We start from the raw sequence: 14,652 nt of genomic DNA, 5'->3' as shown, positions 1-14,652 counted from the left end.
CCAAGAAAATTTAAATATGGGACTTCTTTAAAGTTATTACATAAGGCTCTCTTCCCACTAGACTTACAGATTGGGGATCAACAAAGTATGGCCCATGACTGAAATCTGGCTTCTACCTATTTTTGTAAATAAAGTTTTATTGAAATGTAGTCCTACTTGTTCATTTGCACATTGTCAGTGGCTGCTTTTGAGCTACAACAGCAAAACTGAGGAGCTCAAATAGTGACCAGAGGACTCCCAAAGCCTAAAATAATTACTATCTGACCCATTAACAGAATAAGTTTCACAACTCCTGTTCTTGATAATATAATGCAAGCCTTGAACAGTTTGGAAGCTTATCACCACTATCTGGAAAGAATCTACTAGAAACAACATCAACACAAAAGAAGAAACCAACTCCAAATATTATGGAAGTTGCTAGATTCAGATGGCCCAGGACTAATATACCCCAACTTTTTCAGTTCCATAAGCCAATAAATCCAGATTTTTCCCAGGCCAATTATAAATGAGGCTTCCTTCATTTGAATTCAAATTTGCAAAACAGATAAAAACTATAATGTTCACTGCAGAACCACAACTCTAATTTCTTCCTCCATTATATATCCATGAATACCATAAAGACATTCAAAATTATTTTCAACTAGAAAGTCACTGAGCACTAAAAACTCTAATTTAGGGCAGCCCCAGTGGCGCAGCGGTTTAGCGCCACCTGCAGCCTAGGGCGTGATCCTGGAGACTCTGGATAGAGTCCCGCGTCAGGCTCTCTGCATGGTGCCTGCTTCTCCCTCTGCCTGTGTCTCTGCCTCTCTCTCTGTGTGTGCGTCTCTATGAATAAATAAATTTTAAAAAATTCTTTAAAGCTGTAATTTATATAACAATTAGCTAAAAACAGTGTAAAATCAACTAATTCAAGGCTCACTTAGACTATTTTTCCAACCAACCATCATAAAGTGTTATTAAACGATAAAAGAACAAGAAGGATGCAAACCAAAGTTACTTCTCTCCAAAAAAAAAAAAAAAAAAAGAATCCAACACTGAATAATCATTCACAGAACAATTGAGCTCTCAGTACAAAAACAAAAGTTAGGTACTGCCATTATAATCTCCCTGATATAAAGCAAACGCTCCAAGACCATCTAGAGAAACAGGTTTCAGCTTCTCTTACCAAAGCCAAAACTTCTAAGGGGACACATTTAACTAACTAGGGAGATTGTGATTAAAACTGGAGCTGCTAAATGTCTACTGGGTATGTTATCTCCAAGAATGCTCCCTTGAGGCTCTTAGCAATGGGAGACAAAATTAAGCCTAATATTCCTTCCACTTAAGCAGTTATCATTTGTCTGTTTCTCTCTCTTGAGGAAACTGAAAAGTACACAGAGATGTGGTTCTCAAAGAAAGCTATATGTTCCTGTGAGGAAATAATTTTATATTATGTTTAGAAACAGAATTATTTTTTGTTTAAATTTTTTTTAATGTGTACATTCTGGAGGCAAGGAGATGTTTCTTTCAACAGCACACTTTCCATCTGCAGAAGCCAGATGTTAATCTACGGGAAAACTCAAGTGGTTAGTAAGACCAATTACATACAGAGAACAAATATCAAGTGGTAGAGAAAGGGAGGAAGGGAACGTTTGAAATGGAGTTGGTGAAGCAGTTGTAGAACTGCAGCTTATAAGGGGTGGGGAGACCCAAAAACAGTGGAGTTTTTATCCACGCCAAGAACAGTATGCCCTGACAAGATTTTTTCTTCCTGGGTGTTTCCTTCCCTATAATTGAAGAATCATTAACAGAGTCAGATAAAGTATTATAAAAATTAAATGAGTGAGAATTCTTAGAAGGCAGTTTCACATTTTACCTCTATTAATGATAAAAACCAACACGTCTAGGGCTACACGTAGGTTCAAATTCACCTCTGCCACTATGATGGAAACTCTCAACCACACTTTAGTTTTCTCTTCTTTTTCCTGAAAGTGATAAAATACCTGGATACTAGCTGGGCCCATGGCTGCTTATGTTCAACCCAGATGTCTCAACCTCCTCTGTAGTCAGATGTTGCCAATGTAAGTATGTTAGGGCCAATGGAAGTAATGTGCACCCCCTGGGTTCTGGATACTTTCATCTCCATTATCTGGCTGAAAAATAGCAATGACTAGTACAGCAACCTGCAAAGTCATGGGCTGAGTATGGCAGAATGACCCGGCAAGCACGGACTGCTCACTTCCAGGCTTGGAGAGAGAAATCAACTTCTATGTTATTTAAGCTACTATACTTTGGAGTCTCCTTATTATGGCAACCTAACCTGCACACTACCATTACAGCCACTTACTGTCTGTGCTACTGAGCGAAGCTACTGAACTTAAGGCTCACTTGCCTCAACTATAAAATGGTAGTATTTTGTGATGTCCTAAGATTATTTTTATTTAATAAGGTACTAAGAAAAATAAATTGGTTAAGGCATGTAATATGCCAAATCCATGACTGACACAAAAGTGCTTGATTAAGGGTAGGTGATAGCAGCAAAAGTAAAGGACAAACTAGGAAGCGGCTTTCAAAGGAATCTGACAAGCATTTACCATGCCCACAAAACCCTAATGGTAGCAATATCTATCTGCTATATATATGTAAAATATTATTTTATAATATTTAAAATATTTTAAATTTAAATTTAATAAATTTATTAAATTTAAATAAATTTAACAAATATATAATAATATTTTATATACATACATATATATATAAAATATATCAGATGTGCCTTCCCTTCCAGTCTCTTCAGTCTTGGCTGCAGAAACCAAACGATGAAAGGGGTGTCATCATTTGGAAAGCACAGTGTTAAAACATACATTGTGCTGCCGCTGTGGCTCTAAGGTCTACCACCTTGAGAAATTGACCTGTGGCAAAAGTGGCTATCCTGCTAAATGAAAGAGAAAGTATAACTGAAGTGCAAGGCTAAAAGACAAAATACCACTGGGACGAGTCAAATGAGACACCTAAAAGTTATCTACCACAGATTCAGGCCTGGATTCCGTGAAGGAACAACACCTCAACTCACAGGGCAGCTGTGGCAGAAACCAGTTCATCTTAAGGATTTCAACAATTAAAAAAAAAAAAAAAAAAAAAAAAGGATTTCAACAATTAGTCACACAATAAATGTCCTGGTTTTAAAAAAGAATAAATGCATATCTGCTTTGAGAGTTTCTATCAGTAACAACTTATTCAGAGGAAAAAAGGGGGTATCTTATATGTAGCACAGGAGAAGAGTTAAGGTTAAATAACATTCAACTAGAATTTAGCTGTTCCAAACTTTAAATGGCTCTTTAAATCTTGCTTATGTTATTAAATGCTATCCAAACACAAGTTATTTGTTTCTGCTCAGTTGATTGAACAGTTTCACGTTTATATACAAAATAGCTGAGCAGAAAGACCCATCCATCAGGATAGATCACCTAACCCTGGTAAGCTGAAAAAGAGACATCACAAATGAGCTGGAATCATCTATACTGGATACCCATCTTTATGCAGAGTTCCATACTCAATGGAGACTATGGCCTAATGTCCCCTGCACACATTTCCCCCTCTGGATAGTGCCTTTGCAAGTGATAACTACTGGCCCTCTGGCATTGTAGATTCTTTTTATCTTTTGCTTGAGGAACATGGTTAGATTGTTTTCTTAGGTTCTATAACCCTGATATCTGCTGAACACTGCAGTTGAGATCCTTGGCACCAAGATAAGGCCACTGTTCTTGACTTTAGGGACTCTCCTAGGGCCTTCACGTGAGTTTAACATGTCACAAGACGCAGAAAAACCACAAGACTATATTACCCAGCAAAGGCCAGCAACTCAAAAATGGGAGCACAGATCACACCAGCAGGCATAGATTCTTCCATCTACACTGATAATCCCACTATGGATGCGGCTACCATGGAAAGGGGAGGCTGAACTACAAGACGATGAAAAAAGATACTACATAATCTGTATACACTTTTATAATCATTTATCCCACTCAAATAGGTTTCAAAAAAAATTTTTTTTTTAAATTTTTTATTTATTTATGATAGTCACAGAGAGAGAGAGAGAGGCAGAGACACAGGCGGAGGGAGAAGCAGGCTCCATGCACCGGGAGCCTGATGTGGGATTCGATCCCGGGTCTCCAGGATCGCGCCCTGGGCCAAAGGCAGGCGCCAAACCGCTGCGCCACCCAGGGATCCCTCAAATAGGTTTCAGATAATGCTTTGCATCCACTTCATGGAGACATCAATGTTCAGTAGGCCAGACTCTGGCTCCTCTAAGAGAACTGAGGACACTACACCTGCCTGGGCAAAGGGGAGTATCACAAGCCTGAGAGGCCCGAAGGACTGACAGGCCAAAGCTCGGGGACTAGCCACACAGAAGCAGTATCACTATCTAGGAATGTCAGTTCCAGATGCCCTCTGGTACACTGATCTTGAGAAACCAAGGCTTTAGATCAAGAGCAAAAATCAGTGCACTCGGGAAGCAACAAAAAACTCAGGGTCTTTATTTCTGTTCTACTTCCCTGAATTGTTACTTACAGGTTCCCGGCCATCCATGGCTTCCATCCAGAGCCTCCGGTCCTCTTCCGACAATGCCTGCATGGTGATAACCCCTGGCCTGTGGAGAAAGGAGAACACAGATATGAACCCAGTGTCACAGGTAGAGAGACCTTGACAAAGAGTGAGGGGTTGCTGGGATTAACAACCTGAAGACAGGAACATACGCAGCTTTCCAGTCTCAGAAAGCATAGTCATCTCCTGAATGCCCCTGAATAAATCCATCTCCCTGAGGGAGCTAGGAGAAAACACAGCAGACATCACCCTACTTAGAGTTAAGGGACCCAAATGATTACAGTGATTCCTTTAGACCCTGTTTGTTCCTTGAGGTCTTATTCTCCTATTCTCCTATTCTCCAAACAGAGAACTTTACTCACAGTAAGAATACAATTCATATTCATTAAAGTGAACAGAATTACTGGTTTCAAGATTAAAAAGAGGGGGAACAACCAAGTGAAGGGACCCTGGTCTCCTAATCTCTAATCCAAGGCTTCTAAATTCCTTTTGACATGAAAATGTTTTATGAAGGTAACTGGCTTTGTAATTAAATTAAATGTATATAGTTTTTTAAGTGAATATTTGTCATGTCAGGTATTAAGTTCTTTACATGCATTACCTCTTTTCACTCTTATTGAAATGTGCTTGCTCTTTCAAACTGAGCACAAACCCTCCAGAAAGCTCACATACAAAATCAAATGGTGTTTGTTGAGTTCCCCTTACAGATGGCACTCCATAAGAACAGACTTGTGCCAATGAAAATATCTTTGGGAGACAGGGCTAAAAGCCCTCTGTGCTCATAATAGCAGGAGTTTTTAGGGTCCACAGATGGGTCCCAGAGAGCCAATAAACCACAGTTCCATCTTCAAATGTATATATATTTTTCTGTATTAACAGTCTCACCCATTATCAAAAAAGACTGCAACTCTCAAAAAGTGAAGAACTACTTCTCACTTTAAAGATGAACTACCCTCATCTTTAAAGTTTGAGAAAGCCTAAAAGGAAGAGGCCTGCCCACTGAGCAAGAATTAAGTCCTATTACTGTCTGACTCTATGGTATGGTTAATGATCCCAGATCAATACGGTAATGAAACACATATGGGCCTGGCCATACTTGTAGCAGCACAAGTCTATTCATTCTAACCCATATAATCACTGGTCCTGACTTATTTCCACAGTTCCAGTGAATATGCCAGATCTATTTATGTTGAATATATTTTAAATATTACAGTTGCTTCTCTTCATTGATTATCCCTCAACACCACTCATGAAACACATTTCCAAAGATGTAAGCATAAAGGGGTTGGGGATTTGATGGGCACTAGGGTATGGTGTGGGTGTGAGTGTGTGTGCACACGTTCCCCGTGTGCAGGTAGAAGTAGACAACAGTGGTGGTAGGTGGGTGTGCGGGTGGATGTAAAGGTGTTGAGCATGAGAACAGTAATTTCCCAGAGGCAGTCTGTCCTGTGAAGGCCATCCTGAGTAGTAGCACCCTAACACAAAGAGAACTCAGAAAATACAGTAAGCCCTTTATTCCACCAGCCCCTGCCAGGACCCTCGCCCTCCTCTTCTCAGAAATTTTCATTCTCAGACTCAAATGCCCACTTCCCACCATGAGCCCATTTAGTATGTCAGAATGAATGTCTGCAGACTACTGGCAGCCATGGCTCCACAGAGCTGATCCTTGGCTTGCAGTTGCGGAGGACTGCTTCTACCGTTCCACCTCAAGCGAAATGCTTTAACAGCATATAGAAAAAAAAGTCTACGAAGCTGCAGTCTACCACAGAACTCTCAAGGTGCTGGACCTGAACCTTTGAATGTTGCTCAAAGTGCTGTGCCTAGACCACCAACTTCAGAATTGGGCATTCCCTTAAAACGGAGATTCTCAGCCTGAAACCACCTTAATGAATCTGAAGTTTTGGGCTAGGTCTGGGAATTTGGGTTTTCACCAACTCCACAGGTGATCCTGTGCACAGTTAGGTCTGAGGCCCACTGCCCTGGCTGGCCACAGGCCCCCACCCTTTCCTTCCTGTCCCCCAACACTTAAGAGCAAAGACACCCTCCGGTATACACTACGGTCAAGCAGCCAACAAGTCTCCAGTTCATTTCCTGCTAGGTGCTCACCAGCAAACAGTGAGACCACAATAGTTGCCTAGCATACCAAGATTTCAGGGACCTTGCAGATGTCGCATCAACTTCATGGCACACAGTGTGATATTTCCACCCAGAGCCACAAAGAGGAAGTTCAGACAAACTCAGAGGCCACTTGGCCCTAGTAACCAGGAAAGTCAACAGGATTTGTTTTCATTTCAAGAAGAAATATCAAAATGTAAGTTCTTTTCCACATGTGGGTTTTGTTCCCCTTTTTTGTGGGAGTGGGTCGTACAGAACTGAATAAGATGGATTTAATATTTAGTTCTAATCCTATCTCCCAAGTTCAGGTAATTTTCTCTCAGTATGACCTTTGGATCACAGTACTATCCTTTCTAGGCATCTAGAAAACACTCTGTTGGCTCCAAGTTTCTTCTCCTTCATTACAATTTAAACTATAATTACATAAATCTCTTATATGTGTTAATTTCCAAGAACCAAGGTGAAAGGGTCAGCTTTATTTTGGAATCAAGCAATAAGTCTCTTTCCATATTCCCCCTTTGTTCCTACTAGCCGCCATTCCTCTAAACAAAATAAAATGGGCAAAACTCTCTATGATCCTGTACTTTCTATGTCAGTCCCTGTAAGATAGGACACATTTCTAAGGGCACCAGCTTATTATTAGTTCATACTTTAAATGCATCTGGCTTTTCACAACAAAAATGGAGAAGGGGAAAGGGAAAGAGAACTCCGGAGGCAGGTGTTCAGTGAGCAAGGGAAAATATAAAACAATGAAAGAAAACTGAAGTAAATGAGCTCTTTCTAGTTCTACAAAGAATTATGAAACTATCAAAACCAGAATGGAATTAAAACTATAATAATAATAACTTAGGAGGATGTGTCAGGTGCTGTGCTAAGCACTATACATAAATTAACTCATTTAATCTAGACAACTACATCATGTGCTAATAAGTATGCTCTCATTACCCCACTGAGCAGATGAAAAAACAAAAGGTCAAATAGGTTAAAGACCTTGTCCACAGTCTCAAAAGCCAGGATCTCAACCCAGCAGTCTATTGCTTCACCCTTGGACACAAGACCACAGCAAATGTAAAGGTGCCCTAGCCCAAAAAGAGCAGATATTGACCACTCAAGTCCTCCACCATCAAAAAGAACTAGCCCTCCTCTAAGCACCACAGTGAGTTGGCAGTACAGTCTACTAGTTTAAAGATGATTGGGACGCCTGGATGGTTCAGTCAGTTAACTGTCTGCCTTCCACTCAGGTCATGATCCCAGGATTCTGGGATAGAGCCCCACATCAGGCTCCCTCATATAATAATGAAAAACACAACCGAGACACAAAAGACTACTAACAGTATGATTCCATTGATATGATGTTCAAACACTAGTCAACGTCATTTATAGTGACAGAATTCAGAATAGTGATTTCATCTTGGGGAAAAGGTATGACAATGACCAGAAGGAAGCCTTCTCAGGTAACAGCAATGTTCTTTCTATAACCTGATCAGGGTGGTTACACAGGTAGGGGTTGGGGGGTTGTCATAAAGATATGGACTTGGGATCCCTGGGTGGCGCAGCGGTTTAGCGCCTGCCTTTGGCCCAGGGCGCGATCCTGGAGACCCGGGATCGAATCCCACGTCGGGCTCCCGGTGCATGGGGCCTGCTTCTCCCTCTGCCTGTGTCTCTGCCTCTCTCTCTCTCTGTGACTATCATAAATAAATAAAATTAAAAAAATAAAAAAAAAAGATATGGACTTAAGATTTGTGCATCTTACTGGGATTACACATCAACTTTTTAAAAAAGTCTTTTAAATACTGAAGAGAAGGACACCTGTGTGGCTCAGTTGGTTAAGCGTCTGCTTTTGGCTCAGGTCATGATCCCGGAGTCCAGGGATCAAACTCCGCATCAGGCTCCCTGCTCAGTGGAGAGACTACTGTTTCTCCCTCCCTCTACTCTTATACTCTCGTACCCACCAGCCCTTTCTTTCTTTCTCTCGCACGCACGCTCTCTCTCTCTCTCTCTCTCTCTCCCCACCTCTCTAATAAATAAAATCTTTAAATACATATATACATACATACAAAGTGAAGAGACAGGCCTTGTCATCAATAATTTAGGCTCACTAGTTATCCTGATTCTGGTGCTTTGCTGCTGCATAAATGGCTAGAGGACAAGTAACTGAACTACTCCATGTTATCCTTTACACTGCAGATTTAAACAGTACCTACTTCAAGGAGTCATTGTGAAGGTTAAATGAGATGCTCATAAAGTTTTTCAAAGTGTCAGACACACTGTAAATGTTCCAAAAATTAGTTATCACTGGGGCCAATGGAGGTGGCACGTGGAGGAGAAAAGATGGCAAGTATGCAGTAGGATGAAAATTATGGAGGGAGAAGGCCAGGTGTATATAGTTTAAAAAAGAAAAGAAAGCAGCCACAGGTGCTTCTGATACACATGACCCCACCCCCAGAACAATCATAGACAGCACTGAAAATCACACCTCTACCACAAAAGGAGTCAAGCCAGGGGCTGCAGTGACACACAGGCTCTGACATCATGACCATTTCCTTTTTCCTCCTGAGTAAAGCATCAAAGTGGCCTACTTCCCCCTTTTGGAATTAAAGTCAGATAAATCGATTAGGACAAAGAAGGGGTCTTTAGCAAATTCTAGAAAATCTGTGAAGGAGCCCCCTCTGCCCACTAGTTGGGAAAAGTGACAAAGGACTTGCAATCCTTTTTGGAGCTCAAGCCTAAGATACAACGTATAAGATATGGCACCTCATTTTGACTCTGAATAAACCCTTGGTTAGTGCTGTATCTTTATCAGCTTAAGAACTGTGAACAGTATCTGCAATTTTCTCTAAGCTGGCACTCCACCTCTCACACAACAGGGGAAGAGATGCAGACCATTACTCATCTGTCACAGGGCAAACCATGCCCCAGCACCATAGCGCCTTCAACGCTGGCCTCCAGAAAGAGCCCATGGAAAACAGTACACTCTTCACTGCCACATCCAGGAGCTGGGACCACTGATGTGAGCTCACAGCCTCCTCAGCAGCAGACAGCAAGCAGAATCACAATCAGGCCTGACTCCAGGGCCATTCCACAGCTTTCCTGCTCTAATCTTATTCCTGAATCTGAGTCAACAATAGTGATCTCAGTGGCTTGGCAACTCCACCACTTCCTACTGGACAAGGAAATGCTGTTCCTAACTCCACCCCACTGAAACAAACACACTCAGAATCTAACAGTACTATTCTTTCTAAATCAACCTCCAAAGATCTAGAGGTTACTCATTCATAAGACTCTAAATCTTCTGTTGGCAAAAGTTCATCCCTCAGCTCCCAACCACACTACAGCACATGAAAGGGGCAAGTTCAGAATAAAAGAAGGACTATGGCACCTGCAGAAACACACATTCCCACAGCCTGCATTTGAAGCCTATATGCTTATATAGGAAGACAGGGAATGGTGAAGGCTTGGAGAACGGGCTGCCATCCACCACTGAAAAGAGCTGCACAAGTGCCAGGGATAAGAAGTGGTCCTTTGCTTCTAAAATGCTACTGGAAAAACAGGTTCCCAACCATTATTAGGGCTCAAGGTTCAGGACATCTTCATTTACACAGAGATATGGCCAAAATCATTACAAATAATTTTAGAGAATGACATTTCTTTCTTGTCTATGAGATTACAGACTGAAACATCTACAGAGAACAGCAAGTAAGCAAAATGAGTGAAACTGAATAAAAAAAGTATTTATTGCCTCAAGGAAAATAGGCTCAGTCTCGCTTTCCTTTTAACATGTAGCCCTTTATATTTTCTTTTGCACATTTACTTTCTGATAGTCACAGGAACAAGAGTATTTCTGCTCTATGGGAAAAACAACAGTGCAAGTGCAAGGCAAAGTGGAAGCTGTCACCTGTCATCATAGTGAAACAATAGGGCATGGTGGGGACTGCAGCAAAGTGGAGAGTACATACATGCCCCACTGAGAGGGAGTGTCTACCTCTCAGCTCTATAAATAGCTGGCACACAGGGAGGGGGATCAACATTGCCAGATTTTTCCAACTTCAACATGCTGGTTCAAACATTACTCAAGCCAAACCAAACAGGTCTGTGGACCGCCAGTTTGCAACTTCTAGTGTCTGTGTCTGTCCTCCTCTGCCTCTCTACCTGAACTCCATCCTAAGTTATCATGGCATATGATAAAGTCATCTGATGCACCAGAAGAGTGGTGTGTGTCTGTACTCTTGATTCATCTCACATTAAAATTCAGCAGAGCATCTCTAGCTCTTAAAAACAAGAGGAACATAGGCTACTTCCCCTTTCCGCCCAATACTCAGGACCCTCTGTCATCACTGGAGGGCAACATTAATCTACTTGGAGATAAAATTTTAACAATATGCACAGCTATATATATGCTGAGATAATGACCCCCTGAAGAAGCTCCTTGTGCATTACAGATCCTTCTTCATGAAAAGATCATGCCATCGTAACCTGAATTATGCAAAAACACAGAGAAACCTGAGAGAGAAACCAGAAGCTACAAACTAGGGACCTATTAACTGTGGCTAATATTTACTGAATAATTTACTATGTGCCAAGCACTGTGCTGAGGACTTTACCTGCATTATTACTTATTCTTCAAAATAACTTTACGAAGTAGGTATTATTAACCTCTTTAAAAGTCTTGTAAAATATAAGTGGCAACATCTCAACTTAAAGCCAGTCTGCTGACTCTGTAGAAAGTCCATACATAACCACAATACTGTACTGCCCCCATGTGCATGCAGTGTATGTGCCCTGGGATCCATAGTGACCAGCTCCCTCTGCCTTAAAGGGAGGGAAGGAAAGAGAGGAAGCGCAGCTTTTGTGTATTCTCAAGGAAAGAGGGGAAGCACAGCTTTTGTGTACTCTTGTGCTCTCTCTCTCCCTCCTTCCCCTCCCCCCCCACCCTACACCTTAAGTTTTCAGAAGCTGATTTCTCATCAATTTAGAAAGGATCTGATCCTTATTCTGACTGAATCATAACCTGTTACAGCCTGTAGCACTAACCTCTTGAGAGGAAAGGTCCTAAAATAATGAGTACCATGGTAGTAATAAGACTCTCAATAGTAAATATTGCCAATTGTATCAAATAATTTACTACATTTTCTTTTAAAGGAGAGTGCAGTCATAAAACATCAGGAAGCCCAGATAAAGCAATCTTTGGCACATTAAGCTGCATGATCCTAAAGGAAACATATACTTATTACCTATAATGTGCCAGCCATGATGCTAGGTATCTCCTAGCATAGAAGAAAGCAAATTTTGGGATCCCTGGGTGGCGCAGCGGTTTGGCGCCTGCCTTTGGCCCAGGGCACGATCCTGGGTCTCCAGGATCGAGTCCCATGTCAGGCTCCCGGTGCATGGAGCCTGCTTCTCCCTCTGCCTGTGTCTCTGCCCCTCTGTGTGTGTGTGTGTGTGTGTGTGTGTGTTACTATCATAAATAAATAAATAAATAAATAAATAAATAAATAAGAAAGCAAATTTTAACAGAGAAGCAGCAGCAACAACAGGAGACAGCATTATTAATTGCCACAATGAGTAAGACTCAGGGAGAACAAAAATACATGTTACTACCATTGATAAAAAATTGAAAAAAATTGTCTAATTCAAGAAATTTATTAGTTCATTTATTAAATTTTCATTTTTACTATCTATCTCATAGTGAATAGAAATGTAAGTAAGTGGAATTTACTGATTGAGTTGTTTCATCTTTTCATATTTATTTAACAGCAACATTTTGGTTTAGATTTAAAAAAAACAACAACAACTCATTTTACACTTAGAAGTTGCCTCATAAACTGGCATTCTCCATTAGCAAAACACCAAATTTCAGTATGCAGAGTACCTAGAGTGAGAAGAGTACAAGTAAGGTTGCCCCAGTCTTCCTTTGTAAAATCCATGAACCACCCCATCTCATTCTTACTTAAACCAGAGTCAACAGTAAACAGGCTCTCAATTTACAAAAAAAAGAAGAGGGAAAGGACTACTTGTCAATGACAAGTTCAAACTGCATGAATATTTAAGATTCCAAGAACTTCTCAACTCACTTATTTTATCTAAGAGCCAAGAAGTAATCCAGAAAGCACAATACTTCCCCCCTGCCCCCACCACCCCGTTGACCCCCACCCAAGTATGGAAGTTAGAGCAGAACACCCTCTGAGGAAGGAAAAGCCATTTCCTGTCTGAAATGTCAGTGGTACTGAGACTAGCATTCTAATCCAACCACCAGGAAGGCAAATTCAAATATTATTTCAAGCCAGGGGTGAGAAGGGGGGGGGGGGCGGGGGAGGAGAAGTCTGGAACCAGGAAAAATAGATTCATCTGTTGCAAAAGATAAAGGCACCCTGCACCAAGAAGGAAAAGCAGATCTGCCTGGTCCTCAGCATACATCGGACAGCCAAAATCACACATCTGTTTTCTTCACCATCTTGAAATAAGCCATCCCTGAAGTGAAGAGCCTGACACTTTTCATTTATAAAGCAAGGTAAAATGTAATTTTTACAGAGGCTTGATTAACTGAGCATGCTTGCTTTTGTAGGGAAGGGGTACGAAATGATCCATCACAAAGGGTGAGAGGAAGGAATGAATCATTCCATACCTTTTCTTTAAGGAGTGATTTGCATAATTTCTTCTATAGGCACAAACACACAACCCCCACTGACTCCTAATTGTGGATATATAAAGGACAGCTAATTTTCAATAGACCTTTTAATAGTTACTAATAAATATACAAAACTGCCATCTAGAGGTTGAGCACTGCAGCAAGTCTGTTACATAATGCAATCTTTTTTGGAAAATACATACCATCCTACACTTACACAACCTCACCAAGATATACAAACAAGTGCATACACACACAACACATACCAAGTTAGGAGCAACAGAATTATTTTACCTTATTACAGTTCCCTTTTGAGACAATAAATGATGAAGAAAGGCATACAACTTTTTATCTTCTATAGGAAATATATCCAAATAACGTTACCACATATATAATTTGAAAACTGAAATCTTCCCCCAGCAGCCCCTTTGCACATATATATTTAACGCACCTATATTCACTCCTAGTTAATAGATGACTTGAAACCTCATTCCACTAGAGGAAAATGAATATCATCAAAATGAGTGGGGGGAGGGGGGAGAGAACAGGCTCAAAAGAAACATTCACCCAAGGTTAGGTTCAACATGAGAACAATGAATTCCCAGGTATTGGGTAGAGAAAAAAAATTTTAAAGCACAACTTTCTCCAACACAGGACTGCATGAGGAAGGAGTATTATTATCATATTCCATCTTCAAAACAATCCTGTAAAGGAGGTATGATTAGCCTCATCTTATCCATGTGGCTAATGCTCTTGCCCAGAGTCATACAGCTAGTAAGGGGCAGGTCCCAAACTGAATCTCAAGGCTGCTAGCATCTTTTACCGGCACTGCACAGCCAGCCATAAAAACATCCTTGAAATAAGTGTGGAAGCTAATTGGAGGGTTTCGGTGAGTTTTTCAGATCTTCCACAAATCTTCCAAGTCTCCACTATTCTTATTTTAACCAAGCTTTCATTTTCCTGGAATTTTTTTCACGTTACCTATACTGAAATGCAGATTACATGAGTACCTGCTCAAGTTTTATTTTAAATAGTAACTAACATGATTAAGTTCCTGGAGCATCTTACAAAATAGTTTACCAAAGTCCCAAAGGAAAGAACAAAATAATCTAACTAAAAAATTACACTTCCTTAAGCAACAAAATAAGCAACCACATGCACACATTACTGTATTAAAAACTGTAAGACGTGATTGTGCCTCTGGAAAGCATATTGTCTGACACACAAATTTAGAGTTGAACAGAGGTATATACAACATATCTAATTAAACAACAAGCCAACCACTACCAGGAAAAGCTCATACATAGTGCAAAGGCACAGTATATACA

General features: G+C 40.7%; 1 protein-coding gene across 10 annotated transcripts in view; it reads right to left on the bottom strand.

Annotated features, from left to right (window-relative positions):
• The window catches only part of ARHGAP26 (Rho GTPase activating protein 26), a 423,002-nt gene that overhangs the window by 259,093 nt on the left and 149,257 nt on the right, over positions 1–14,652 (bottom strand). For all 10 annotated transcript variants that reach the window (XR_005989292.1, XR_005989291.1, XR_005989293.1 and 7 more), the window contains one exon: positions 4,552–4,630. Coding sequence is in view for 7 of the 10 variants with exons in the window: in XM_041765130.1 (XP_041621064.1) it covers positions 4,552–4,630 (79 nt within the window). In the remaining 3 variants the exon portion in view is untranslated. The remainder of the gene's footprint in view (positions 1–4,551; positions 4,631–14,652) is intronic.

Source organism: Vulpes lagopus, chromosome 8, assembly GCF_018345385.1.
Source record: "Vulpes lagopus strain Blue_001 chromosome 8, ASM1834538v1, whole genome shotgun sequence".
NCBI lineage: Eukaryota > Metazoa > Chordata > Mammalia > Carnivora > Canidae > Vulpes > Vulpes lagopus.
This window is presented reverse-complemented; position numbering and strand designations above follow the sequence as displayed.